We start from the raw sequence: 26,401 nt of genomic DNA, 5'->3' as shown, positions 1-26,401 counted from the left end.
ACTGCTTCCTTCTCGGTCTGGCACCAGGTGATTATGTACCTGATATAGGTGACAAATCTTCTGAATTTTTCCTCCTTTTTCTGGCTCCCCTATTTTTTTCTAATACATACATACATATTTCCAAGTGGCTAATGCAGGGTTTCATGTATCACTTAACCCTTTACCTGTGAATGACGAAAATATGTGGCAGGACGTTTCTTGACCCGGGAGACGAAAGCTGCAAATTTTCATCAGAGATTTTTCTACACAGGGGAACGAATGCCAAAAATATATGCTTCCTTACTCTCCCCCTTTTATGACGGTCGCTAGTTCGTGAAGTCTTAGTTAGGGGACTCAACAAAGTGGGACTTTGGCCATACCCTCGAAATCTGGGAGCAGGTACCCAGACCCCTTGCATTATATTACTCCTCTTTGTGGCAAGACTCGTGGTGATTCAATTGTTCATTCAGTCATCGCTTGGTTTCGCTATTTAGTGGGCCCTCTTCGCTTCTATAGCGTTTTTTCCCCGTCCCATCCCTTCCAAACCTATCCTTACCCAGAGGTGCTGACTGGGTCTTATCGCAGCAGCGCCTCTTTCCTTTTCCTTCCTCTCCAGCCCCTCCCCGCGTGATCGGGTGTATAAGCCATGGGCTTGGTTCCCGGCCCGGTGTGTTGTATCCCAGAGGGGTTCGCCTTGAACTCTCATTCTCTCTGTTCATTCAGTCAGTATTGAAAATAAATATTTGTTCCTTTTTAAAAAAATATAAACTGAGAATTGAATTCTTTGTCTTTTCAGCAGCATTTACAATTTTAAACAAAATTCTATGATAAATATTAACTTATATCTCGATTTCAGTACAAACATCAACATGGAAATTGTTGCTGCATTAAATGCGTTAATATTGATGGTAGAGCTTCATTCAAAATATGACAATTCTCAGAATAAAATGAGGAATTCAATTTGAAGTCCGCGATTTACGCGCAAGCAACAATTATCCATACGGCTAATTTATATTAACGAATCATGATTGACTGTGAACCTAATGCCACTGTTGGGGTTATAATAAACCCCAAAAGGAGGGAGTCCAACTACCCTTGGAGTCCTAGATAATGCCGAGTCTTCTAAAATGCTTAAAAATCTTCAAACTCACTAATTATAAAATTTCCCGGGGCAAGATCCCCGGTTTGGGCCCCCCCAATATTTTTTGTTAGTCAGCATCCCTGTACATGTATAAACCTTCACCTGCATATATATGCATGTCCAGTATGCAAGGGTAAAATTTGGTTGCAATTCATTTCACAGTCAAAAAACGCCTATCCTCCACGGTAGTGTAGTGATTATAAGACAAAATGCTTATTTAAAAAATATTTTCTCTTCAAATCGAATTTGAACCATACTTTGAAATTCCAAAGTTAATATTTTGCCTTGGGAAAACTTAAAAAAAAAAGTTTTTCTTTCGCATGTAAATTCAAGTCCCAGATAGCAATGCAAGCTGGAATCAAGCTTGATTCAAGCTTGACTGATCAAGGCTGCAAGCTTGCAGCAACCTGGAAAAAACAAGCCTGTTAGCTTGATTCAAGCTAACTAGTCTCCACCAGTCAAGGTTGTTGCAAGCTTGAAAAAACAAGCCTGAATCAAGGGTATGACACCTTCCCACATAGCAATGCAAGCTGGTAATAAAAGGTGGTATAACACTGTGTGCTCTTGCTAGCCACAGGTGAGTGAGTTAGTGTTATATATGAGTGGTGAGTTGTAAGTGAGTTTTGTGAGTGACTGAGCTTTCTGACCAGAAAATATTTCAACCTTGACACGACAAGGGAAAATCAAGTTTGGCAGCTTGACATATGCTGGACTCAGGCTTGAAAAATTCAACCTTGACATGGCAAGGAAAAATCAAGCTTGACATAAGCTAACATGCTATGTGGGAGTATCAAAAGTTATAACCCTATACTGTCTGGGTGACGAGAGAATTGCCCAATGACAGCTAGAAGGGTCTTGGGGTAGGGGACAAGGTTGCCAGGTAAGAAAGGGAAATGCCCATGTCACATGTAAACAAAGGGCTTCTGAGGTGTGTTTAGAGGACAGCAGCTGGTTGCAAACCATGCTGTTGCTGTTGTCATCGGACAACTCTTGCCGGCCGGAGAGTAGTAAAATAAAAAAGAAGGTAGCAATCTGATATGGTATGACACGAAAGGTAGAAAATCAGATCCCTTATTCATCGCGAGTTAAAAAAAAAATATTAGCTCTCTAAAGCAAACATAATAGAAAACTGTCACGTTATTATGAACAAATGTAACTTATAAATATTTTCATAGTAATAACTTTTATATTGCCAAAAAATAGTTTATTTCGTGCAATAATTGTTGTATGTTATTCTTAATCCTAAATATTAGAAGACTGTTTGTCTGTCAGATCCTTGTGTCCCCACTCTCTCCCCCAGAAAAAATCCTGGATCCGCCCTTGCCCTACTTTACAACTAAATTCAATACGAAGGTGAAGTGAGGTAATAAAATAAGGAAAAAAAATTATCTTAAAAGATGTGTGCCTTAAGTTACGTCACATTGGACCTTAAACTCTAACTATTTTATAGCTACGTTTGTATAGATGCTCGTGTACGTACTTAATACGCTTTCATGGAAAGCGCTCATCGAGCCAGCGAACCAGCTGATCACGTGGTTCTAATATTAGTCGCTGGTAGCGCCACAATCGCTTTCAAAAATACTTTTCGGCGAAACCGACGTGGACAGTCATTTGAAACAGAATTAATTATTTGTGCTAAAAGTTGTGGCTTGTGTGCTGTGTTGTTAATTAAATTCATTGGAATCCAGAGCGGAGTCGTCCAATTCCAGGTGAAGATCAATATGTCCAAATATTCGGCTTCTTACCTTACAGAAAAGCTTAGCAAAGCTCTTGAAGCAACTCATGTGGTGAGAGCAACTACTCATCATTAAACTTTCTTCAAATTATTGTAGTTAATATTTACTTTGTTTCATTTGGTTTGCATGCTTTATTATAGCTTAAATCCCATGTATTGTATTTTCCCTACATCAAGCCGTACTTCAGAAATGTTGGTCGTTAGAAACTTTGAGAATAGGTGTTTTTTCTGAATTTAAACCACTTATACTCTCGCATCGCCACCGGGATTTTTTTAAGTGTCATTAAGGGTGTTTATAGTATTAATAATCTCTATTTGACTTTTTAAAAACTATTATGTGACGTAATTCAAGCAAAAGCGTAGCGTAGTGCTAGTCTACATTTTCGTGGAATTACCTTATAATAATAACATTTATACGACATGCGTGTGGAAGTAAATGCTCTTTATTCTACAGGGATAATTATTAGCTAAATGTCTCGCAAGAGGTCTTCTAAGATTCGACTCTAAACCAACCAAAGATGGCAAACTCACCGGAGGCGTTATCCCTTTATGCTGTGCTTGCTCTTCTTCTTCGTTGGGGCGTATCCCTTCACTCCTACTCAGGCAAAGGAAAGCCGCCAATGTTCGGTGACTATGAGGCCCAAAGACACTGGATGGAAATCACGTACCACTTACCAGTGAAGGAGTGGTACCAAAACTCAACTAACAATGACCTTCTCTACTGGGGCCTGGACTATCCTCCCCTTTCAGCTTACCACAGTCTCATTTGTGGAGTGTTCGCCCAGTGGGTCAATCCTGAGTTCATTGCTTTGTTTAAATCTAGAGGTTATGAGAGTTATAGCCACAAGTTCTTCATGAGGGTTTCTGTGATACTCGCGGATATATTAGTTTTTATTCCGGCAGTGTTTTGGTGGTGTTCTGAAGCTAGGCGTCGTGCGAATCCCAGCAAGACAAGAAGTGGATTCCCACTAGTGCTGTTGGTGTTAGCATACCCTGGTTTGATTTTAATAGATCATGGACACTTTCAGTATAATTCGGTATCTATTGGTTTCATGATTGCCGCGATTGCTGCGATTATGGGGAATTGTAATATAATTGGAGCCATATTATTTACATTGGCAGTAAACTACAAACAAATGGAGCTGTATCATGCGCTGCCTTTCTTTTTTTACCTTCTTGGAACATGCTTGCAGCAAAAAAGTTACACAAGAAAATTTTATGAATTGGCCAAAATTGGGTCTGCTGTCCTGCTCACATTCTCCATCATTTGGTTGCCTTTGGCTGTCAATGACGCTGCAAAGCACACTCTCATAAGACTTTTTCCCTTCAACCGAGGACCATATGAAGATAAAGTGGCCAACTTTTGGTGTTCTGCATCTGTTCTTTACAAGTTTCACAGGGCATGGGGAAATGTTGGAATGGCCCGTGCTTGCCTGGCAGCCACGGCTATTGCCGTGCTTCCGAGTTGTGTCGATTTGGTCATGCGCCCAGAAGTGAAGAGATTGCATCTTGCCTTAGTGAATTCATCTTTGGCCTTTTTCCTCTTCTCCTATCACGTGCATGAGAAGAGCATATTGTTAGTTGCACTGCCCGTGGCCTTGATAGCATCTCAGGACTGGTGGATGCAGCCTGCTCTGGTTTTGCCTCACTTGTGGTTTTTATGCATTACTACTTTAAGTATGTTTCCTCTACTGACTCGGGATGGTTTGACCATCCCAGCAGTGTGCTTGACTATTCTGTACCCATTGTTGTGCCTCCTTGTTGCATCAGGGTTTGAGTCTCCGCCCAAAAATTCTCCATTCAGGGTATTGATGCAATCTAACATTCTTGTGCGTTATGCTGCAGTAATGTCACTGACTATTTTTGTTATTTTGATATGGGCATACCTTACCATTAAACCTCCTGAAATTTACCCTGACCTCTTTCCTTTGTTGATTTCTGCCTTTTCCTGTGCTCATTTCATTCCATTTTTCGTATATTTTAATTGGATACAATTCACCCTACCTTCAGAGAAGGTATGACACAATCCTTAATTATTGGTTATGCTGGAAAACACTCATTGGTGGCATTTATGTTCTCATTGAATTTCATTTTTTTAATTATACAGAAGACACAACAAATAGTTACACTACAATGGGCCATGAAAGTCCTATGAATGAACTTTGTCTGAATAATTTTAATACTTTATTAATTTAACCAAGTAATTCATTTTTTTGGGAATGTAGTCATTTCTCATGGTCATATTGTCATGAAATGTATATGTTCAAACCAAAATCTTAGATTTTGTTACCTTTGCACCAATTTTAATAAAATTGATTAAGATATTTTCTTGTCATTTTTTGGAGCCTTTATCCTGGTAAAACATATAAGTTATTTCGACAATCTTCTTTATACCAGTCTTAAACCAACAGGAACATTTCACATTACTTTGACATGTAGAGTATTTCCTGGCAAAAATGGTTGTCTGAGTCTCGTAATCAATTACCGTATATGTCTGAATATAGTCCCCCCCTTTTTTCCAAAAATGCCCTTGATAATAGTTAAGGGGGGCGACTATATTCAAACCCATTTTTTTTAATTTTTTCCCGAAACTCAAGCCTATAAATTAGGGGGGGACTATATTCGGAGGAATACGGTAATTATACCTGATGTTCAAATCCTGGACAGATATTGTCTTCAGGGTAGAGGCAAGTATAGTAGGAGTTTCTCTCAATCCTGAAGATAAAACTTCACTGGATAAACGTCGGCTTCATTTGGAATTGTGGACCTGTGTACCCCCCGAGATGCTTGTCTTGATGTTGATTTTTGAGATTGGAGTTATTGCTATTGATTAGCCATTTTTGGTGACCATGTCTGAAAGCACCTTGGGAAATATTACAAGGTGGTCTCATCAGTTGTTTTGAATATAGATGTTTTTTTTTATAATGAAGGCCTGGCTCAAAAAGTATCTCTAGCATGATGAAAATACAATGGAAGTGTCATAGTTACATCAAAATCCTTTGTCTTAAAAGTATAAGGGCCCATCCTCCAATGACAAGATGCTGCACACTATTTGGTTACTGTGATTAGGATGTTGGTGATCCTGAGCAGAAATTTTGCCCAGCCATCAATGTCTGCAGTTTGTATGGACAGTACACTCCTAATAGGTTTTTTATCCAAAGGCAAACTAACCAATACCAAGTTGTGAACCCACTATGCATGTATATGGTTGCGTAGGTTGATGTTACTTGACTCTGGGGTAACATCTCATACATATTAATGCCGAAACATTTTATTGAGTTGTTCCATTGTTGGTAGTATGCCCTTCTACCCAGCATCACTCTGTTCTCATTAAAACTTAATTTCCAAATATTATTTGACAGTTCAATGCCTTTTTATCATTTATTGCAAATCAAAATCCGATATCGAATCCAAGAATTCCTATTTTTCCATGCAACTGTATTTCAATCAATTGATTCATTATGAATATATATTGTGTTATTAAAAATTTGTTGAAGTAAAATCTGTTTTTCATGCCTATCATACGTAATGAGTAAAATCTAGTAATCACTTTAAAAAAGGAACATTCTTCCATTAATTTCTGCTGTAATAAATTAAAATTATGTATACTCTTGCTGAAATAGGCAGGATAAGTTGATTGCAATTTTTTTTTATTAAAATTCCGATTCTTTAAATCGATTCTGATTTTATTGATTCTTATCCATACTAACAGGTGGGATATTGATTTGTCAGTAGCATTGCTGTCATTAAAATTTAGGAATGGAATAGAATAAAATAAGAAAGACATTTTAGAGGCCCAAAAAAGCATATTTATCAAAAATAGCAAATTAGTATTCTAGTAATATATCCTCAGATTTAATCAAATAATTTACACTTTTACTGTTGCAGGGATACATTGTTCACTTAATAGTGTATAGTCCACAATGGCTCAGGTGTATGGCAGCCATTATGCCCAAATATTTTCAAAATATTTATTTTCGTGGAATAAATGGACTCAGAATCGACTTTAGGAGATCGATTTAGGCTCTGTGCCTGACAATCAGTGGAATCAAGAATCGACTCATCTACAGTACAGATACATTACACTGTGCCCCAGCCAGGAGCCATACCAAGGCATGCTGCAGAGAAAAAGGGGAGAGTGGTCTGCACTGGAGCAAGCGATTTCCTAGGAGCATAGGCATTACACATTAAATAGATTGGATGATACATTAGTGATGTATGCATGTGAACATGTTGAAATTGTCTGTGTGGGTACATTTAAATGTAGATGAGATTAGAAAACTGAAACTTCTTGTAATAAAATAGGAAATTTATTTTTTACCTAAATTTGCTTTTGAGTAGAGAAAAATACCGATGCCAAAAATTTATGTGAAACATGGGAAGAAGTTGGATGACAATCGCAATCCTCCTGTTTAGAAATACACAATGATCAGGTAGAGGTATGTACTCAAAAGCCAAGAACGATGGACCTTCTTTGGCATTTGAAAAATTATCATTTATCGTAAATGTCTGAATATAGTCCCCCCTTTTTTCCAAAAATGCCTGTCATAAAAGTAAAGGGGGGGGACTATATATAAACGCGTTATTTTCACGTTTCCCGAAACTGAAGCCTCAAAATTGGGGGGGGGGACTATATTAGGAGAGATACGGTAATTAAAATAGCTGTGGTTATTGTCTTCAGTTTTATTGCTAGACATTGTCACTTTCAGACATGAATGTTATACTGCTACGTATAGTTGATTATCATTATGCATTCAAAGGAATTTGTTAATTTTAATGAATTTTTAATATTTTTTCAAGAAAGGCCTGATGTTGGAATTCCCTCTGAAGTGGTCAAGTTAGTGTGTAAAAACTACTAGACTTATTAAAAGTAATGTTTTGGGAGGGATAAAAAAATTATTTTCCGTGGCATTTAAGAAGCTGAACTTCTGAGTATTATTTCAAGTTTTGAGGTCTTAGAGTGCGTAGGCAAGTGGGAGATCCATGCTGGAGAGGGAAGGAGAAATCCCACCCTCCCCCATCATTAATGCAACAAAACAGTTTTAATGAGGTTAGAGAAAGGTTCGAGAAAGGGAATACTTAGTTACATCTTTCTCTGTAGATTTAGTTTTTATTGGAAAAAAATTTCAACTTACAGAAAACATTCTTGATGTGTGTGTTATTTTCTTCATAATCTCCAGTGACCTCAATACACTTGCAGGGTTCCCACTCAACCGTGAAAACCTTAAAACCGTGAATAAGCCGTGAATTTCGTCTACCGTGAAAAAACCTGGAAATAGCCGTGAAATTCGTCATGAAACCTTAAAAGCCTCTCAAACTTGATTTTAGATCTACGATTGACGGATCAAAAGAAAAATAGGTCAGTCACTCGCAGACACTGTCCATGCATTTATCTGCACACGTGTATTCGAAGCGCAAATATTGGTCCGTGTGTCATGACGACACACAGACCTTAAGGCTTGCGAGATTGGACGACCTTTAACCAAAGTGATCATTAACCCTGGCGAGAAATCAGACACCTCTTCACTTCCTTATCACCCTCCTTGTTCTCACTCACAGCCTTTATCCGGCCCTAAATTTTGCTAACGATAGGTGATGTCATAAGAGCAGTTTCATTGCTGCGTTTTGCATTCCCGGTGTTTATTGTGTTTGCCATATTTTTAGTTAACATGCGGCCAGTGATTTTTACGAAATCAATATTTATTCCTAAAATGGCTTATCAAACAGACTGTGAATTTGACGCAAATTAGACCTTGAAAACCTGGAAAAACTGTGAATTTTATAATTTAGTTAGAGTGGGAACCCTGACTTGGCATGCTGAGAAAATAGGCTTTGAAATCCCCTCCTTGTAAAAGCTTTCCGGTACCTTCTTGGTCCAGTTGTTGACCACTTATTTCACCTCCTCGTCAATTGTGAAATGTTCTCCAGCTTAACCATCCTCCATTTTGGTGAACTAGTGATAGCCTGATGAGGCCAAGGTGGTGGATAGGCCGGAACATGCCAACCAAACTGATCCTAGAATTCTGTTGGGGAACAAGCAATGTGAGCCATTCATTGTCATGGAGGAGGCTCACACCAAGGTCAACATTCCTCTTTTATTGTTCTGGCTGGCCTGATGGCATATCTTCAAGTTCTCACAATATTAGAGGTGAATAATGTTTCCTTGAGGCAAAAAATCAATCTGGAGAATTCCTTTTTGTCCCCAAGCATTCCTGATGGAATTGACAATTGGAATATTTTGCACCTACGAGGTGGTGTGTTTCGATTGCATGGAGTGATGTTTATTCTGAGGGTTATAATGCAACACCCATATTTCATCTCCTGTGACAATGGGTTTGAGGAATGTATCACCTTCAATAATGTGGTGGCCCAAAAATTCACTAGCTGCAGCCCCTCATTGTGTCTTGTGTTCTGGCATCAGCTCTTTCGGAACCCATGGGGCACAAGCTCTCTGAAAATTGAGTTTTCCAAAATAATCTCATGGATGATGGATCATAAGACCTCTGGGAAACATGATTTTTCCGTGTTCGTCAAAAGTGGTAAGGCAATCTTCGCAAACAGGATTTTTAACTCTTCCTGCAAGTTCATGTGTGACAAGGGAGAGTCTGCCTCTCCCACTTTTGTTCTCAAGTGAATGTCTTCCTGCATTAACTTCACAAACCCATCTCCTCACCATTGACTCACTCATTACATCCTCTCCATATTTAGAAACAAGCTGCTGATAAATGTTTACCAACTTCAAACGACGTGCATGAAGAAAATGAATCATTCCGCACAAAACAGCTCAAGACGGCACATAGGTGGGGGATTGAAAGATTCTGGATACCAGCCACGGGTTCTGTCTGGGTACAAATGGGGATATTGCTACGGCTCTTACTGGGGATGAAGGATGGATATATTCTTAGGGCGTGAATCCTCCCTATTGTAACGCTTCAATTAAATTCACTTCGTTTTCACGTTACTTTCAAACATTTTATTTCACTTTAAATAATACAAACTCGGGAGCAAGGGAACACCCGTCCGCCATAACTATCACAATCCGACTCCCCTCTTTACTTCCTCTCGCGCCGTCAACAATCCCAACAATTAATTATTAATTAACTCACTCCACCTCTGCTGCTTATTTTTGCTATTATTTCGTCACACCAAAACCAAAACAAACCACTCAAAATTAGGTGTTACATTTGCCCCATTGGAAAAGAAAATGGAATGACATGCAATTTTCTTTTTCAAAGCCTTCAAAAACAAAGTATTATGGGTTACAGGCGCGGCCCCAACGCCTTCAGTTTTGAACTTCCCCTTTTCCATCACACAAACACAGTTCACTCCACTTCACACACCGGCATTTCATTATTCCATCTGTCACACTTCTCTTACTTATCACTCCCCTTCTCCGTTCACTTTACTCATTCATTCATCACTGTCATCATTCATTCCAAGCATATAAATACCAACCATGCACTTAATAAACAATCAACAAACACTCCTGCAATCACCCATATCAAATTATTACACATGTATTTACCCTCACTTTTCTCCTGTCACATCACCCTTCCACCGTCTCTCCAGGGTGTAACCACTCTCGCCACCTATCTAATTGCCCCATTTTAAATTTTACTCTCCTCCTTTTCTCCTTCCTCCTTCTTCTCTTCACCCGACCTTCGTCCCTTCTTACGTTACCTTCACGTATCCTAAATATTCTCGCGATCCTCTCAGAGTCACCTTCTCCCGCCGATCCAAGCTCGGTTATGTGACTGCTTCTTTCCGCCATCATGGAATTGACAAGGTGCTGTCGCTCCGGTTGGCGCGCCTCCGCTACATTGTTTAGTGCAGGCCGCTGATCAGCTGATATCTCGCCCGGCCGGTGAACGTATCCATCGCCGCGAAAGTTTTTGTCTCGTCGTCCCTCTCTCTGCTGGCTCGACGCCTGCCACTCCTGCTGCTGCGACTTCCTCGAGTCCCATCCGTGCTGCTGGTTGTGCTGTAACGCGCCTCCCGACGTCCTCCACGCACTCTCCTCACGGGGTCCTGATGTATGCCTCCCATCGAACGTCGGTACCTTCAACTGTACCGCGGATGTCATTGTGACGCTGGGTCTCGCGTCCCTCTCACGCACGATGTGTTGGACCGCCTCCTCATCCAGCCCAGCTGCCTTTGAGGTGGATTCTTGTCCTATCTCGTCCACCATCTTCCCGGGCACTTCCTCCGCTTGTTTTTCCTTTCTCCCCTCACATTCTCGCCGAAACGCCGCTAGCCCTTCGTTGATGCTTTTCATTGTCTCCTCCAACTTTTTGTCTCTTTCTTCTTGTTTACTATCTCGCCTCTCCCGTTCTGCTTTCCATTTTTTATCTCGACTCTCCCGTTCTTCTTCCCATTTTCTATTTCGACTCTTCTGTTCTTCTAGCATCTGTCTTAGTAGCACCCGTAGGTCACTGTATCCTTGGTCCTGCGTCTCCATTTCAAACTCATGTGTCTCTATATCTACCCCTTCTTTTATTAAAAGTGGCTTTAAACGCTCCTGCAGCTCAAATTTCGCCCCTTGGGTCGTTGATCCCCGATCCCTCAACAAACTTTGTAAATCCGCCTTTTTCAGTTCGTAAAATTTTTTCACTCCCGCCATCTTGAATTCCCGCTCTCTACGACGCGACTCGTTCCTCAGGCGTTCCGTGGTCTCGATCCTCTCGAGAAGTCGTGCCCTACACGTTGCGGCGCCAAAATGTAACGCTTCAATTAAATTCACTTCGTTTTCACGTTACTTTCAAACATTTTATTTCACTTTAAATAATACAAACTCGGGAGCAAGGGAACACCCGTCCGCCATAACTATCACAATCCGACTCCCCTCTTTACTTCCTCTCGCGCCGTCAACAATCCCAACAATTAATTATTAATTAACTCACTCCACCTCTGCTGCTTATTTTTGCTATTATTTCGTCACACCAAAACCAAAACAAACCACTCAAAATTAGGTGTTACACTATTTTTCCTTAAGGTCATCTGGTGAGGATTACATATATGGAGGGCTCCTAGTAGAGGGGATTACAGCTACCTCCCTTGAAATTTGTTGCTGAAACTGAGCGCCATACACTTGCTTTATGGTGGCCTCAAAGACAATGCGAGCATTCTCCGCTAGAACCATTCCTAGTTGGCGGTAATTAGCAATTAGAGGATTATGCTATTTCAAGCATGTGCTCATGGAAAGAGCTAGTGTGATCGAGTTGTTGCACTTTGCATTTTGATGAAAGTCAGAGCTTGGTGTGAGTGTTGAAATCCCTAGGGAATGCCAATGGTGGAAAACGCAAAGACATCATTGTATCGCCTCGGTTTATGAAGAATTATCATTTTATTGAACTGTAGTTTTTCAAAGTTTAGTGCGCTGTTATTTTCACCAAATTTTTTATTGGCTCAATTTCAACGACTGAAAATTTCATTCTATTCAGAAGGTTCCCCTCTTTTGTTCATTTTAACCACATTTAACTTTAAATTAACCTAGCAACCTACAGACAAAAATGGAACTTATTTTCTAGATTACATTGCTAATAAATTATTCTTTGAACTAGTGATGAGACTTCCTCCTTCAGTAGTAGCGTAGGGGCCCTCTAATGGGAAAAATAAGTCTAGAGCAAGTTTTAAAACTGATAAATTTGATGCCCACAGGACTGGAAAGTAATTATTTAGTGTTTAATATATATTATGTGATTTGCCTATTCTCCTAAGAAATCCTGTGCTTGCATGCAGCAGGTCTGCTTTTGCTTCTGGCTGAGGCATGGTGTTAATGCTTTGCAATGGTCATCTGTAGAAGTAACTTCAGTGATTAAGTTTACTGTATCCTTGGATATCAACTGAAATATTTCATTGAATGTTCAAATTAGGGGCATCATATGAGTACATACATACATACATACATATTAATTTATGAACTTGCATTCCATGAAAGCTCCTAATTTTTTCTCATGTACTAATAATTACCTTAGGAACGGTAGAATTTTCAATCTGTAAAAATAGGCAATTTGTAACAGAAGTTACATAATTTCAGAAAACTTTCATTTTCCTTTCTAGGACGTGCATGATGATTCTGATGGGTGTGGAGCAAAGTTTAGTGCACTGATAGTTTCACCCAAATTTGAAGGCCTTCCTCTTTTGCAAAGGCATCGGTAAGTTTTGATAGTGACATTTTTTAAATCAATTTGTATTGGTGCCTCCATTGAACACAAGCAATTTTATTGTGACATGCAGGGAAATAGGTCTGAAATGAAAAAAAAACAACCTTGGTAACTTTTCAGGTATGAAAATGACGTCTTAGCATTGAAACGCGTTGTACATACTGATAAAAATTTCCTGTGAAAAGTTACCAAGGTTTTTTATTTTTCATTTCAACATAGATTATCACAAAGTTAAAGCGTAATTGATTGATTTCATCGAAAATAGATCTCTCTGAATAGCATTCTATTCTGTCTGTTGAATTCCCAGCAGTTAATCCTAGCTTTTTCTTAGTCATATTTCATTGGCTTGACTTAACTTGTGATTGGAAAAAGGTCTGAACTTGTTTTAAAGACATGATTGGAGCTGGTCTGGTGGGAATGGATAGTCTCTCTTGAATCTTGAGGTTATCAGAATATGCATGTATTCTTCAAAGCTTATGTTCATAAAAACTATTTTTGAGCACAATGTTCTCTATTTAAAATTGCATTTTAAAAGTCTTCTGTGAAAAAATCTCTTCGTAGCCTTAGTGATTGGCCAAAAAGGATGCATTCCGAATGTATTATGAGTCTTATTTCATGATCTTGCATGTGTTATGTTATCATGCAAAATAGCTTATTCTGCTAGGCTCTTTGCTGTCAATCGTTATGTACCCCACAAGTTGGTAGTTCATATGTCTTGCTAAAATCTACGTATGTGCGACAAATTAGAAAGAAATTGAATAGAGTTATGTAGATCTCACATGAAATGACCCTTACTTTACATAGCCATTTAAGGAACAATAATGGAATTTGTTACCTATTTTTCATTATTTATCTATATTTTGGTATACTCCTGGTTGATTTCTGTGTGCCTATACATGTGTAAATTTTTATCCTGGAAAACAGTTATGTATTTTGTAAAACTTATCGTACACAAAGTGATGTAAAATTCTCTGTCAACTATTTTAGGTTGGTCAACTCAACTTTGCAAGAGGAGCTTACAACCATCCATGCATTTTCTCAGAAAACGCTGACCCCAGCTCAGTGGGAGGAACAGAAGAGCAAAGTGGCCCAATAATAAATATAATCATAAATTGATTTAGCAATATCGATTGCTGATGGAGATTCAAAAACTGTGAAATTTAATAATTGTAGTGATCTTCCTACAGTGGCTTGAAAATAATGAGAGTACATACAATAAAGTGAATTCTTGAGGTAGACGTCCTTGTGAGGATTGAGTTTCTCTCATTTTTATTGGCTTTTCGAAATTCTGATTTGGTTTATTGAAAGTCAACTACCCAGAAGTGTTGAGAAAAATATTTAATTTTACCCTTTGCAATGGCATCTGATGCGAAAGTAGCAATTTTGGCTTGGGGTGAAAATTTTGAAGTGTCTGCTCCCGGGAAAGTTATTCTGCATGGAGAGCATTCAGTTGTACATGGTGGAACAGCTCTTGCTGCCAGCCTTGGACTCCGTACGAAACTACAAGTATCTTCATCGCATCATGCTTCTTTGGGAGTGGATTTTCCAAATATTGGTTTGCAAAGGTTTTATAGTTGCATTTTTATCCTCAGCATGCAATCAGTAGTAATGCCCAATATTCTCTCCTTTCTAGATATTTCTTTTTCTCATGATACATGCTTATAATTTTGTTATGTCTTAGTGCTGAGGTGAATGGGTTCTGTGAATTTTTATTAAATCTGTCCAAAAATAATTAATTTACTTCTTTGTGTAGGCTTTTGCGGTGTGATGATGATTCAGCATGGAGGTTTTCGAGGATACTACCACGTAGATTCATCTCTGTAGATGACAGTTTCGCTGGCATTGCAGCAGACTTCTTCAGGTCAATGAAGTCTTCATTGACCTGAAGAAGTCTGCTGCAATGCCGGTGAAACTGTCGTCTGCAGAAATGAATCTACACAGTAGTAACCCCGAAAACCTCCTCGCTGAATCGATTTACTTGAATGTATACCCTTTTCCCGAACTGACGGCGGGTGGGTGGCAGGAAGCTAGTAGCCAATCAGAAGCGCTGCCCCTTCCACCTCACCATTCCCCTCCTTTACCCTCTATCCGGCCGACCAGCATTGCCAGCCCTTGGAAATAAATGCAGTTCCGGGGGGGGGGGGGGGGGGCAGAACAAATGCTGTGTGATCTCTAACAGGTTCAGTGTCACAAGAGTGCGAGCTGCAGAGCAATCTGTACTGTACGGAAGTCGGAGAGAGACTGTAGCCTCCGACATACTTTCTCCTGTCACTCTTCTGTGATTGGCTAGAAGAGTGGGTGGGTCTCGAGTGCGCTCAAGGTCACCTGCCGTCAGTTTGGAAAAAGGGTATAATAGATTCTTTTAAGTCTAATCCCTTTTTCTGATTTACTTTCTATACTTCTGAAACAATATACACAAGTTTAGAAGATGATGATTGAAAGGAAACATGAAATTAGTCGGTTTGCTTGCTATTTTGAGTCAGTATGCAGCAATAGACTCTGCCATCAGGATAAGAAAAAGGAAAATGTGAATTAGGAATTGATTTTTAAAATATTACATCTTGTGTCTTCTTCCGTTATTTTTATGTTTTCCACTGGCATTCTTGTTGAAACTTGTGTGTAGTTTGTATTTTCACTGTCAGCAACTTCATTTTTATTTGAAATTTAAAAAATGTATGTTCTACTAACATATTTAGAGCAAACTGTGTCAATTATCATGCTCTGTGTCTATTCCTATGTACTGACTGTGTAAATTGATATGGTCTTTCCTTCAGGTGAGTTATCACATTCTTCTTATCATGTATCTTAGAAACTGATTTCACTGGATCCCATCTCCAGCTGAAATCTTCAATTAACTCTCCTCTCTCATGGGTTTCGTACATTTGATTCTATCATTGAGTGTCCAGTCACACTGACCAGTCACTCACTGAAACTCTGTTCTTATTTCCTGGTGTTGACAGATAGGTGAGAAACCATGGAATGTTTAGCAAAACATTTTCTGGGGATGGTGTCAGCTAATTACAGTCAATAGTGTTCGTACCATTTCATACTTCGAGGGCAGAGAAAAAGGTCTGAATTTGGAAGAAGTTTAAAGCCCATGTACAAATGTTCTATGAAGAATGTTTTAGTAAATACCATACTCAACCCTCAAATTTATTTTGTTGCATTACCAAAATTGTGTTTGAAACAAGGCATGAGTATTTCTGGCTTTCCCAATATTTTCCTGATGAATAGCTTGGCATTAAATAAAAACTAAAAATGTACATGACGTTAAATAAGTTAAATTCTGAATGATACCCCAATTCTCAAGATAAAATAATTTTATTGTGTTAGAGAAAGATTGATATTCATTTTCCCATAAGACAGTATAATGGATGTCATAATTTTTAATTTTCCTAGTGTACCCTTTGAGGATAGTTTTGGAAGCATAGTCTCAGAACAAACTGTGTTATTTGGCATTGGATCATTACATAATTACCCACATACATTAACATTATGCTCCTCATACATTATAATTTTCCTGATTATGTGCAAGATTATTAAACTTAAGAAATCATTTAATGTATTCAAGCAGTATTTGTGTTTCATATTTCCTTTGAGTTATACTTTATTCTTTCCTAAATTGGATACATTAAATGTAATAGTCACAGTACAAGTTTCCTGAAGGTATAATTTTCTACATACTGTTTGATTTAATGCTTAATTAGTGGTTGCTTAGGCCATTGAGTCAATACTTATTTTTTTTATCTGCTCTATCCTTTTTCACAAGTGTGAAAAAAATTATCTTTAACAAATTTCTTCACAGTTGAGAATTCATTGATATGAATCAACTAAAATTATATTCCTACAAAGCTTATCAGTCACACTGTCTCAAATGAATGTGATATATGTATCTGCACTGTTCCCTTTGAAATAATTATAGTGATGAAGTTTTCCGATTGCCAGATTTTGATGAAAATTGGATTAAACTATAGTCTCCCAAACTTGAATTTGTGCATTTATTTTTCATGTCTGCCGATGAAGGGCACCATCAAAGTGTAGCTCTTGAAATCCATTAATAGTTTATGGAATCGTTGACCTCATTGAAGAAATAAATTCTGTGAAATTTACTTTTTGAAGATACAGTAAAACCTCTATGTAGTGAACCTCTTTACATCGTAAAACCTCTACTTATCATACCAAGGAGATACCCCCGAGACGACCTAACTACCTCCGCAAATCGTACTGAGACAACAAGAGACCATTAATGCAGCTGCGATTATGTACATGGAATGGCATTTTCAGCAATAAATGTTTCACTTTTTTTTCTTATATGCCTTTAATATGCTGTAATTTTCACGTTAATCATTATGTTGTGGCCATTTTGTTCAATATGAGAGCATACCTAACAGTAAATAAAATAAAGGTATCCAACTATCCTAATCATTTTAAGTGACCGTTGAATTGAGAGAGATCACATCATTTTCTCTCGAATCATGGTAAAAATCATGCGATAGTGCTTGCTTTCTGTAATTATCAAATCATAAATATATGTTCACTGATGCATGCATGTTTGTTTAAACACATAAATATAATGGTTTAAAAGACAGTAGTGCCTTTCATTTGCGAAGGATATGAAACAATGGTGCCTATCACGAAAACCTCTCTATAGTGAACCTCCATACATCAAATTGCCCAAATTTTGGTCCCCTCCATTACAATGTAAAGAGGTTTTCCTGTAATATGAATTTAAAAATTTGCTTCATGAATCCCTCTAAATATTTACAGTGGCAGTGGGCAGGTTAGTTGTCAGCAGAGATATATTGCTAGTAACGTACATATTTCCCAGAAATGCTTAACTTTTGTGGAACCTTGGTACCTGACATTTTCATTTCAGCTTGGATTAATTTCATTCCTCTGTGAAACTATTCTCGTTGAGTAAATGGTGTCAGGATTCCATCCTCCATGTTTCACCAGAGAATAGCCTTGTTTCATCATCTATTCTTCAATTACAGATCTATAGAATGGATGCCAAGTGATATGATGATTTTTGCAGAGATATATATTGTAGAAGTATATATGCACAGTGCAGACATAAACGCCTCTTTATGATATGATCGTAGTTTGCTACATATTGCAGCTGTGTCTTTGGGTAGATTTTATATATGTATTTGGTTTTCACCCAAATGCCTCTTCTCTGATTTCCTCTTCATTCAAGGAGATATTGAATTCCTATGACCACCTTGTGTGCTTAATTGCTTCCTAAGGATTACCATTCAGGTATTATGGCTACACACACTACAATTTTTTTAGTTTTAAGTTCTTATTCTCATGATACTTTACCACTTACCATAACACCCATGTATGTTGAAATCTTAATACCTTACTGGCTTTGGTTATACATCCCTGTACTTTCTAATCTCCGTAGCATGTTGTAACTCCACTTAACGTGCCTGTGGTATGTGGGGAAGAGGACAAGGATTAATTTTACATCATGTCTATTTCATGCTAATAAACATGAGAGTGTATAGCTGTTATTGAAGAAAATGAGCTGTTTACAAATATTTTCCTTACTGAAGTATGTTATTAAATTAAATTCCATGCAGTTGCAGATTTAATTACTGTAAAACTTTGACTCTACTCGAATTGTTTTTTTTTCGTAGTTCTTGATTTTTATGTATCAATATTTAAGACCAAGTGGTGCACCGTTTGTTTACCTCTTCACCTACTCTTAATTTTACATGCTCAGCACTCATTTTGTGGTTCTTCAAGCTACATAAAATCTAGGTTTTACTGTATTATTTTATCTATATTTTGATTTAACTGGCTCGAAGACTTGATTTTCAAAAACATAATAATGTACCTTAATTTTTTCATTGAAACAAAAAGTTTTTCTTAGATTCGCTAACTCATCTCCCATTTCTTCAGTTATTACTTTTTCTTTCCTTTGCGATGCTACATAAAAGGAATATGGTTTATTCGCATTGGGAAATTTTTGCAAATTACTACAACTTAATTCATGAAATTTATGGGAATTGTGTTGTCCTAAAGACAATGCCTCTGATTTAGCGAGAATGTATGACATGAGATTCAATAATAGAGATGGTACAACTTGATTTTCAAGTTATCATAAATATTTTTTTAATAATATTATTAAGGAAATTGAAAAATGTTGAATAGATTTGATATCAGAAATAGTGTCTAGAGAATGTTTTTGTTTTTATTTAGGACTTACATAGTAGCAGATATGGTGAAAATAATTCGTGAACATAAAGACCTCGCAATTATTCCAGCCCTAAAAAATGATGAAGACATTCCTATTGAAGCATCCCTTTCCCTTGTGAAGAGTTTAAATGCTGAAGGTGAAACTTTGGAGCCTCAACAAGAAACAGCCCTTGCATGCCTTTTCCATTTGCTTTTGTGTGCTGGTCGTGAAGTCATACTGCATAACAATGACCTTAGGGTAGGTAGTTCTGACATTTGGGTTCAAATTGCTAATCATAAAGCTGTCTCATATGGTTACATTTGCTTGGCTGGGATCTTTCTGTCAATCTGGAAATTTTACAGAATCAATGGCCAATCGTACCAGCAGCAACTTTTCATGTTGACACAAAGCTTCCGGTGGGAGCAGGTGCTGGTAGCTCAGCTGCTTTTAGCGTCTGCTTGGCTGCGGCTTCATTGCATCTAATTCATGCACTCTCTGATGAAGATAAAACATGGGGTTTTGGGGAGTTCTCACAAGATCAGCTGCAGCAGATTCGTCGCTTGGCTAACTCTGGGGAGAGACTCATGCATGGTCGTCCCTCTGGTGTTGACAGTGCTATTTGTACATTTGGTGGTCTGGTGCGCTTCAAATCTGGCCAGGTGAGACTTAATAACGTGTAATTTAATTTTGGAAACACAGGGAAGTATAATGATGGTGAACTTAAAGAGGCACTACCTGCATCAGAGATGAAATACCATAGTGAGATACAAGCTCTACTGCAATATTCTCTTGAAATAAAAAAGGCATCATCCCACTGTTTCTTCATGATGGTGGAATAGTTTCCCATTGGATTTTGTACTACAGATCTCCATTTACCGTATTTAGCTGAATATAGTCCCCCCTTAATTTTTCCAAAAATGCCTTTGGTAAAAGTAAAGGAGGGACTATATTTATATGCAAATTTTTTTCTTAATTTTCCCAAAACTGAAGCCTCAAAATTGAAGCCAAAAAATATTTGGAGAAATACCGTAAGTGTTTGAGCAATAATTTATCTTGTCTGAAAGTAAATTTCTTTTATACTTCAAAGCAACTCAATTTTTAAAAATCTTACTCTCTTAAAACTCCATTGAATATGCAGTTTATAGTTACAGATTTCACTTTGTCTAGTTTAAAATAATCCATTGTGCATTTTTTGTCTCTATTTTAATATTTCCATGTTAAATTATCAATTTAGTAACATTATGGAAAAGTGCTGTTTTTTTTAACCTTAAATCAAGTACAAAAAATGTTTAGCTATACAGGGTTTGTATAAAAAGTAACTGGGCTGAGCTCAGAAAACATTTATTGGCAAAATTTCTACACTTTTCCTCTACAAATCTTCAAAGTAGTCCCCATTGGAGTTGATAACCCTTTGGTACCAGATTTTCCAGGGCTCGAATGCCCCCTAGAAGTCGACAACCTTTAAGGCATCTAGAGCCCTCATTGTAGCGAGTTGAACGGCTTCCAGAGTCCCGAACCTCGTGGCATCCAGTACTTTCTTGATCTTGGGGAATAGGATGAAGTCTTGTGGTGCCATATCTGGGCTGTCAAAAATATACAGTTCGGTTTGCAGGCAATCAAGAATTTCCGAAGCAACTGCAACACGACGCTCCTTTTGCTCGTCCGTCAGGTGTTTTGGCACCAGCTTCGCACAGACCTTCCTCCTGACCAGATCGTTCTTAACAATAGCGTGAACGGTCATCTTGTCAATTCCAATATCTTCTGCGATTGCTTGGATGCTCAGACGACGGTCAGTGTTCAACACATCGCACACTTTTGTTGTCTTAGTTTTGCAATAGCCTTTTACTGAGGAACCTTCCCTTAACTAATGGTATGAAGGTTTTAGCATCAAGTCTCACTGAACACATTACATACTATTCATGAGCTAACCCCATTTTTAAAATGCCTATGCTTAAGAACTGAAGGCATAGAGTTACTGTTTCCTTCTATCAAGGGATTGTAGAGGATACTTAATTACCTCAAAAGACATCATAAAACTTCCAGTTGAGATTAATATTTTGATAAACTTGCAAAATTTTAATTCTAAAAGGCAGGCTTCCACAATTAAAATTAATCGCTGCACTATCTCAGTGTTTGAAGTGAAGCTGCATCGAGTTGCCGCTGTTCACATACCAATATTTTGGAGGCGATGTAGCACTTCATCCTCTGGGCACACTAATTGATCAGATGAAGAAAAGTGGTTAGCACTTGAGGTTATAAGGACATGGCAGCAGAGGCTTTGGGTAGTTGCTGGAAGGTTCTATGCGCTAGAGCCATCATGCTGTGTGGTGACATGTTCCTCAGCATCCTCACTCCTACCTTGTAAATGTTGAAGGTTACACTGGCTATTTAGCTTCCCAAGATCAACTCAACTTTATTGAACCTTAAAGCAACTGCCCACAGCCTCTGCCACCCTGTCCTTATAACCTTAGGTGCAACCCACTTCTCTTCAGTTGATGCCACTTGGTGTGCCCAGATAGTGCAGTGATGCAAAATTTTAATAATCTCAAATTTTAACTCATCAAACGTTTAACTAAATATTGAAAATGTAGTTATGATACCAATTTGTATTTAATATGACTACAAAAAAGCTGAACTGTCTATTCCTCTCATCTTGGTCAGCTGTGTGTGTGTGGTCAGATCACATATAGGTAGGTTAGGACTATGAGACATTCTGTACAAGCCACACACTCTCTTGTGTCTCTGGATACAGACCTTGAAAAATTTGACCACAATCACTCCTCAGATTAATATCTCCTGCAAACTTCTGATGCCAAAGAGGTATAGACTGTTAACACGTTGCGTACGGATGGCGAGAATTCTCGTCATTTTTTCCCAAACGTTCCGGACGGATGACGAAGATTCTCGTCATTTAGGCGCGTCAACCTAGACAATTTTAAAGCGTACAATACATAATAAACGATTTAAGTTTTTCCTGGTGAATACAATACATATTCGTTAGTACGTTTTCAGTTGTTTTTCGTTATTCATAATGAATTGATGCATCATAACGTTTGATTGGGTAAAGTTATATTCTAAACATTAGCTTTTTAACCATGTTTAAACCAAAGGCATTACGCCCTAATAGGTACATATTTCCAATCTCAACACCTCCACCCAGAATTCCTAGGAATTTAAATACCCTGGTACGCAACGTGTTAACTATTGGCAGAGATATGAGATGGTAGTGTTTACAGTGGTTGAGTACTTTGTACGTCAAGAGGTGGATATGATAGGACTATTTACTCTCACCACTTTTATTGATTAAATAAGCTGCCATTTTTTTATAGAAAATATCAATTTTTAAATGGCTTATTATGTATTAATGGAAGTTAATGACTTTTTTCTGCATGTAGGTTGATACTATGGGACAAATACCATTAAGGGTCCTGTTAGTGGACAGTGGTGTTGCTCGACAGACAAAAGCAATGGTGGCAATCACTGGTGAGCGACTGAAGCGGCATCCCCAAGTGATGTCGAGCATTTTGGATGCTATGGATAAAGTATGCCTGAGAGCCATTGATCTCCTGAAAACCTATGCAAATAACCCTGAAGATGTGGAGGTTTATCAAAATTTGGAGGTAATGTTAGCTCTTCTATTTAAGTAAATGAAAGGTCGTAGCACTTTTCCACAAGAATTTTTAATGCGTACAACGCGTTTCGGCTCACTGAGCCATCATCTTGGGCTTAAAAATTATGGTTTTAAGCGTTAATCCAGTTCATTTAATTTGATAGGTAAAGCTCATTTGCTTGTGAATGCAGCCAGTGCAGCACAAAGTCTGTCCTCCAAAAATGTGCTTACCTTAGGTTCTCATACAATTGAGAATTTTCAAATACATTCCCTTTGTCATCATCACTGGTCAACAATCCTCAGATCGATTTAGCGCAGCCTTACACTCAATTCTCCTATCAGCTAATCTGTTCACACCAATGAATTTCTCTTCTTTTACATCCTTCTTTACCTGTTCCATATATTTTGCTCATGGTCTTCCATTTCCATCTACTTGTTCCTCGACAGTCATCTTCATCAGGCATCATGTCTCAGGATAAGGTCTATAAAGTTGTCCTGTATTCTTTTCAAGTTTTTCGTAAGGCTTCTCTTATCTCCTACTCTTCTTAGCACTCCCTCATTACTAATTTGGTCGATCCATTTGATCGTCATCACCTTTCTGCTCCACCACATTTTGAAGTCCTTTACCTTCTGTACTGGTTAAATTAGATAAATGCTTCATAATGTGACTACATATGTGTATAAATCCCAACTACAAAGTCTCCTTCCAATTTTTAAAAATCGTCTTCGATCTCATCTCTTTCGAAATGGAATTGCATACGTAACTGTTGATGGGTTTTCCATGTCCAAAATCCGTTAGCATTTTCTCTACAGTGAATTGGGGAAGTAGAATGTTGCTTAGAAAAATCTCATTTTTTCCTCTTTTCTGCACCGATAAATACTGCCCGTAACTGCATAATGTATTAAAACATAAAAGCATTAACTTTGAAACTAAATAGGTGACAAACAATTTCAAAATCTTACCTATTTTAAATTAATTTTCATTGTAATCTCAAGTACCTCATTGAGACTCGGAATCAGCGGATGAAATTAGTGAAAACATTAATAAGTGCACAAAAATTGTTCTATAAATTTGCTGATTGTCAGAATTTTTGTTGCACAGGCTGTGGTGTGATTTGAATCTCATATGTTTGTATACATTTTTTTGCATTGTAATGCTTATATATAACTGTTTTGGTGCAAGCTGTAATACATACAACTTTATAATCATAATTAACTCTTGATTCATACAGGACCTAATGGATATAAATCAAGGTCTCCTTTGGTCCCTTGGAGTATCACATCCAGCCTTGGACGAAATTATATCCCTTGGTCGCCGGGTGGCTGGCTTGCATGGAAAACTGACTGGGGCTGGCGGTGGTGGATTAGCAATCCTACTATTACCAGCTGGAAGAGAGGATTCTGAGAAGCAAATTGATACCTTGACTAAATTGAAAGTTTCCCTTGCTGAATCTGGATATCTATCCGAAGAGGTTTGGCTTGGTGGAATTGGAGTGAAAATGCAGGTTTCATGAGTAGGTTGACTACTTGTTATTTGTCCACAAAATTATATTTTTACGCTCAGGATGGATATATTTTATCTTATTGTTAACATTGATAGTTTTCATACCAATAGAAATTAGCATAATTGCAATTTGTTAGGTTTACCTAAGAAAATACTTACAACATGGGTTTTATTACTTTGTCACATCACCTGAAGTTACCTATTAAGTATAATATTATATATCTTATTTGATTTTTTAGTACAAGTGTACTGCAATCAGTTTTCAGCAATATTTAATGGCAAATTCAGGCCATATAGGCAGTACTGTAGTTGGGAAAAAACTTTAGGCTACTCACCAAAAATTTCCTGCAGCTGAACATTGTTATACGACTGCGATTGAAATGTCAAACTCCAACTCTTATATTAGTTTCAAGTTGTGCCACGAGATAACTCTGAACAATTCATTAGTCACTTCCGCTTTGTCTTTCTGAAATCCATTGGACAAATTACTGCTGGGCTATTATTTAGATTTAAAAATGTAGTTAAACCAGTACGCTTATAACAAGTTTGGATTTTAGGGGGTATGCCATACCGGCCCAATTACAGCACTGCTTATAGGCAAGGACACTTTATGTATGTACTTATAATTTTAATGCGCATCAACATCTCAGGTTCCATATAAGATGCTATGATAAATATTAAAGGAACTTTCTTTTATAATGCCACGCAAATCTTACTTGCTTTAAAATGAAGTTGTATTTTGTTAGTGTCCTCACACTATTGACAAAAACCAACTGCCTTTGTTTCATATACATTTTCAGTAGTACTTGTGCATTTTATAGGTGAAAAGTTGCATGTATACTTCATTGGTGAAGCCAAAGAAATGTAAGAAGGCATTCCAGCCTATGGGCAGCTGAAAACTAATATTTATCTTTTATAAAAAATCTGTATCAATAATTATTCAATAAAAATAATATACCTTTTGATATTTTATCAGTTCATCATCTGCAATACTTTTTCCTGCGTATTCAAATTGCCTCTTTTTTTCTTCGTTCCGCATCACCCGCTCACCTGAGTCACTCGCTGAGACATTGAAGCATTCATGAAATGTTGGCCGTCAGTAGCAATATCCAATGCCAAACTCGATGAAATTTTACAATCGCTATTCCTGGAGAAAGCCTACAAACCTTTAGTCAAGATACTTGTAGCTTAGTTTTTGTCAATTGTCGCACCAGAACAAAGTTAAGACAGATGCATGCTTGCGGTCAGCAGCAGATTCAGGATAAGGACAAGGGGGGGCTAAGTATGGAGTCAACACCCAGAAGTATTGCGGGTCCGAACAAAAGTTGCCATTCTATCTAGTGTAAATTGGATGTCCAATGGCTATAGCCCCCTTTATCTGAAGTAAAGAAGCCCCCCCCCCCATAGATCCACCACTGCTTGCGGTGGAACATGGGTGTTTTCATCTGACTTGCGTGGGTGTCATACCGTCATTTGAAAGCATTTGAGAGTCTACTGCCTGCCAGACTCCCAAGCAATCCCTCCCCCCAAACACTTCAACCCAATATGCTTTTTATCACTACCAGAGTAATATTATTGGGAATAAACCAAACACAAACACTTTACAATTCTTTACTTCAGATACTTATTTAGTAATACTTAGATGCATGAAGATTAATAACAGAACGATTCCTTGGTGAGCATAACCACAAATTACTTCATAAAGATTAATAATAGAAATAAATGTACACAAAGGTTATTCCTTGATACATTTAATAGTCAAAATGACATTACAGAAAAGAGGACAAGAAGATACTTGTGATACAAGTTGAGTTTTCTTTTATAGCTATTAAGCATGGAAAATAATTTACTTAAACCAGTGTTTCTTACTCATAAAAATACAGTTTTCTCAAAGAGGATGCTTGTTTATAGGAAAGAAAATTAGGAAGTCCACATTGTTGTGAGAGCTTTTAAGGATTAAATTTTGGTGTTTTAGTTTACATGTTTCATTCGCTCTACTCGATTACAGGTTACAAATTCTGCGATAGTAACATTCATCATTTTTGCACATTAATTTTCAAGACAAATAAAACATCTGATGAACAT

At 37.8% G+C, this 26,401-nt stretch overlaps 3 protein-coding genes across 5 annotated transcripts; all 3 read left to right on the top strand.

Annotated features, from left to right (window-relative positions):
- Positions 1-2,700: 2,700 nt before the first annotated feature.
- On the top strand, positions 2,701-14,254 carry LOC124156235 (bolA-like protein 2). The gene is made up of 3 exons (XM_046530645.1): positions 2,701-2,907; positions 12,915-13,009; positions 14,006-14,254. Exons 1-3 carry the CDS (start codon positions 2,842-2,844, stop codon positions 14,112-14,114), a joined length of 270 nt encoding a protein of 89 aa, XP_046386601.1. The 5' UTR covers positions 2,701-2,841; the 3' UTR covers positions 14,115-14,254.
- Positions 2,743-5,179, top strand: LOC124156233 (dolichyl pyrophosphate Man9GlcNAc2 alpha-1,3-glucosyltransferase). 2 transcript variants are annotated; one of them, XM_046530640.1, is made up of 2 exons: positions 2,743-2,829; positions 3,310-5,179. In XM_046530640.1, exon 2 carries the CDS (start codon positions 3,374-3,376, stop codon positions 4,874-4,876), a length of 1,503 nt encoding a protein of 500 aa, XP_046386596.1. In that variant the 5' UTR covers positions 2,743-2,829; positions 3,310-3,373; the 3' UTR covers positions 4,877-5,179. The 2 variants fall into 2 exon arrangements, with proteins under 2 accessions (XP_046386596.1, XP_046386597.1); XM_046530641.1 differs by having other exon boundaries at positions 2,820-2,907.
- Positions 14,255-14,352: 98 nt separating the features above from the next.
- Positions 14,353-25,288, top strand: LOC124156234 (mevalonate kinase). 2 transcript variants are annotated; one of them, XM_046530642.1, is made up of 5 exons: positions 14,353-14,583; positions 19,226-19,460; positions 19,565-19,861; positions 22,598-22,822; positions 24,045-25,288. In XM_046530642.1, exons 1-5 carry the CDS (start codon positions 14,375-14,377, stop codon positions 24,324-24,326), a joined length of 1,248 nt encoding a protein of 415 aa, XP_046386598.1. In that variant the 5' UTR covers positions 14,353-14,374; the 3' UTR covers positions 24,327-25,288. The 2 variants fall into 2 exon arrangements, with proteins under 2 accessions (XP_046386598.1, XP_046386600.1); XM_046530644.1 differs by lacking the exon at positions 14,353-14,583 and adding an exon at positions 17,569-18,277.
- Positions 25,289-26,401: the final 1,113 nt, after the last annotated feature.

This window comes from Ischnura elegans, chromosome 3 (genome assembly GCF_921293095.1).
Source record: "Ischnura elegans chromosome 3, ioIscEleg1.1, whole genome shotgun sequence".
NCBI lineage: Eukaryota > Metazoa > Arthropoda > Insecta > Odonata > Coenagrionidae > Ischnura > Ischnura elegans.
Note: the sequence above shows the minus strand (reverse complement) of the source record. Positions and strands in the feature narration are given on the sequence as shown.

Bases quoted from the DNA above. Each gene is read 5' to 3' on its own strand.
- LOC124156233 (XM_046530640.1), top strand. From the start codon at position 3,374: ATGGCAAACTCACCGGAGGCGTTATCCCTTTATGCTGTGCTTGCTCTT.
- LOC124156234 (XM_046530642.1), top strand. From the start codon at position 14,375: ATGGCATCTGATGCGAAAGTAGCAATTTTGGCTTGGGGTGAAAATTTT. The intron at 14,584-19,225 runs GTTTTATAGTTG...GTTTTTATTTAG, and splicing joins CCAAATATTGGTTTGCAAAG to GACTTACATAGTAGCAGATA. The intron at 19,461-19,564 runs GTAGGTAGTTCT...GAAATTTTACAG, and splicing joins TGCATAACAATGACCTTAGG to AATCAATGGCCAATCGTACC.
- LOC124156235 (XM_046530645.1), top strand. From the start codon at position 2,842: ATGTCCAAATATTCGGCTTCTTACCTTACAGAAAAGCTTAGCAAAGCT. The intron at 2,908-12,914 runs GTGAGAGCAACT...TTTCCTTTCTAG, and splicing joins CTCTTGAAGCAACTCATGTG to GACGTGCATGATGATTCTGA. The intron at 13,010-14,005 runs GTAAGTTTTGAT...CAACTATTTTAG, and splicing joins CCTCTTTTGCAAAGGCATCG to GTTGGTCAACTCAACTTTGC.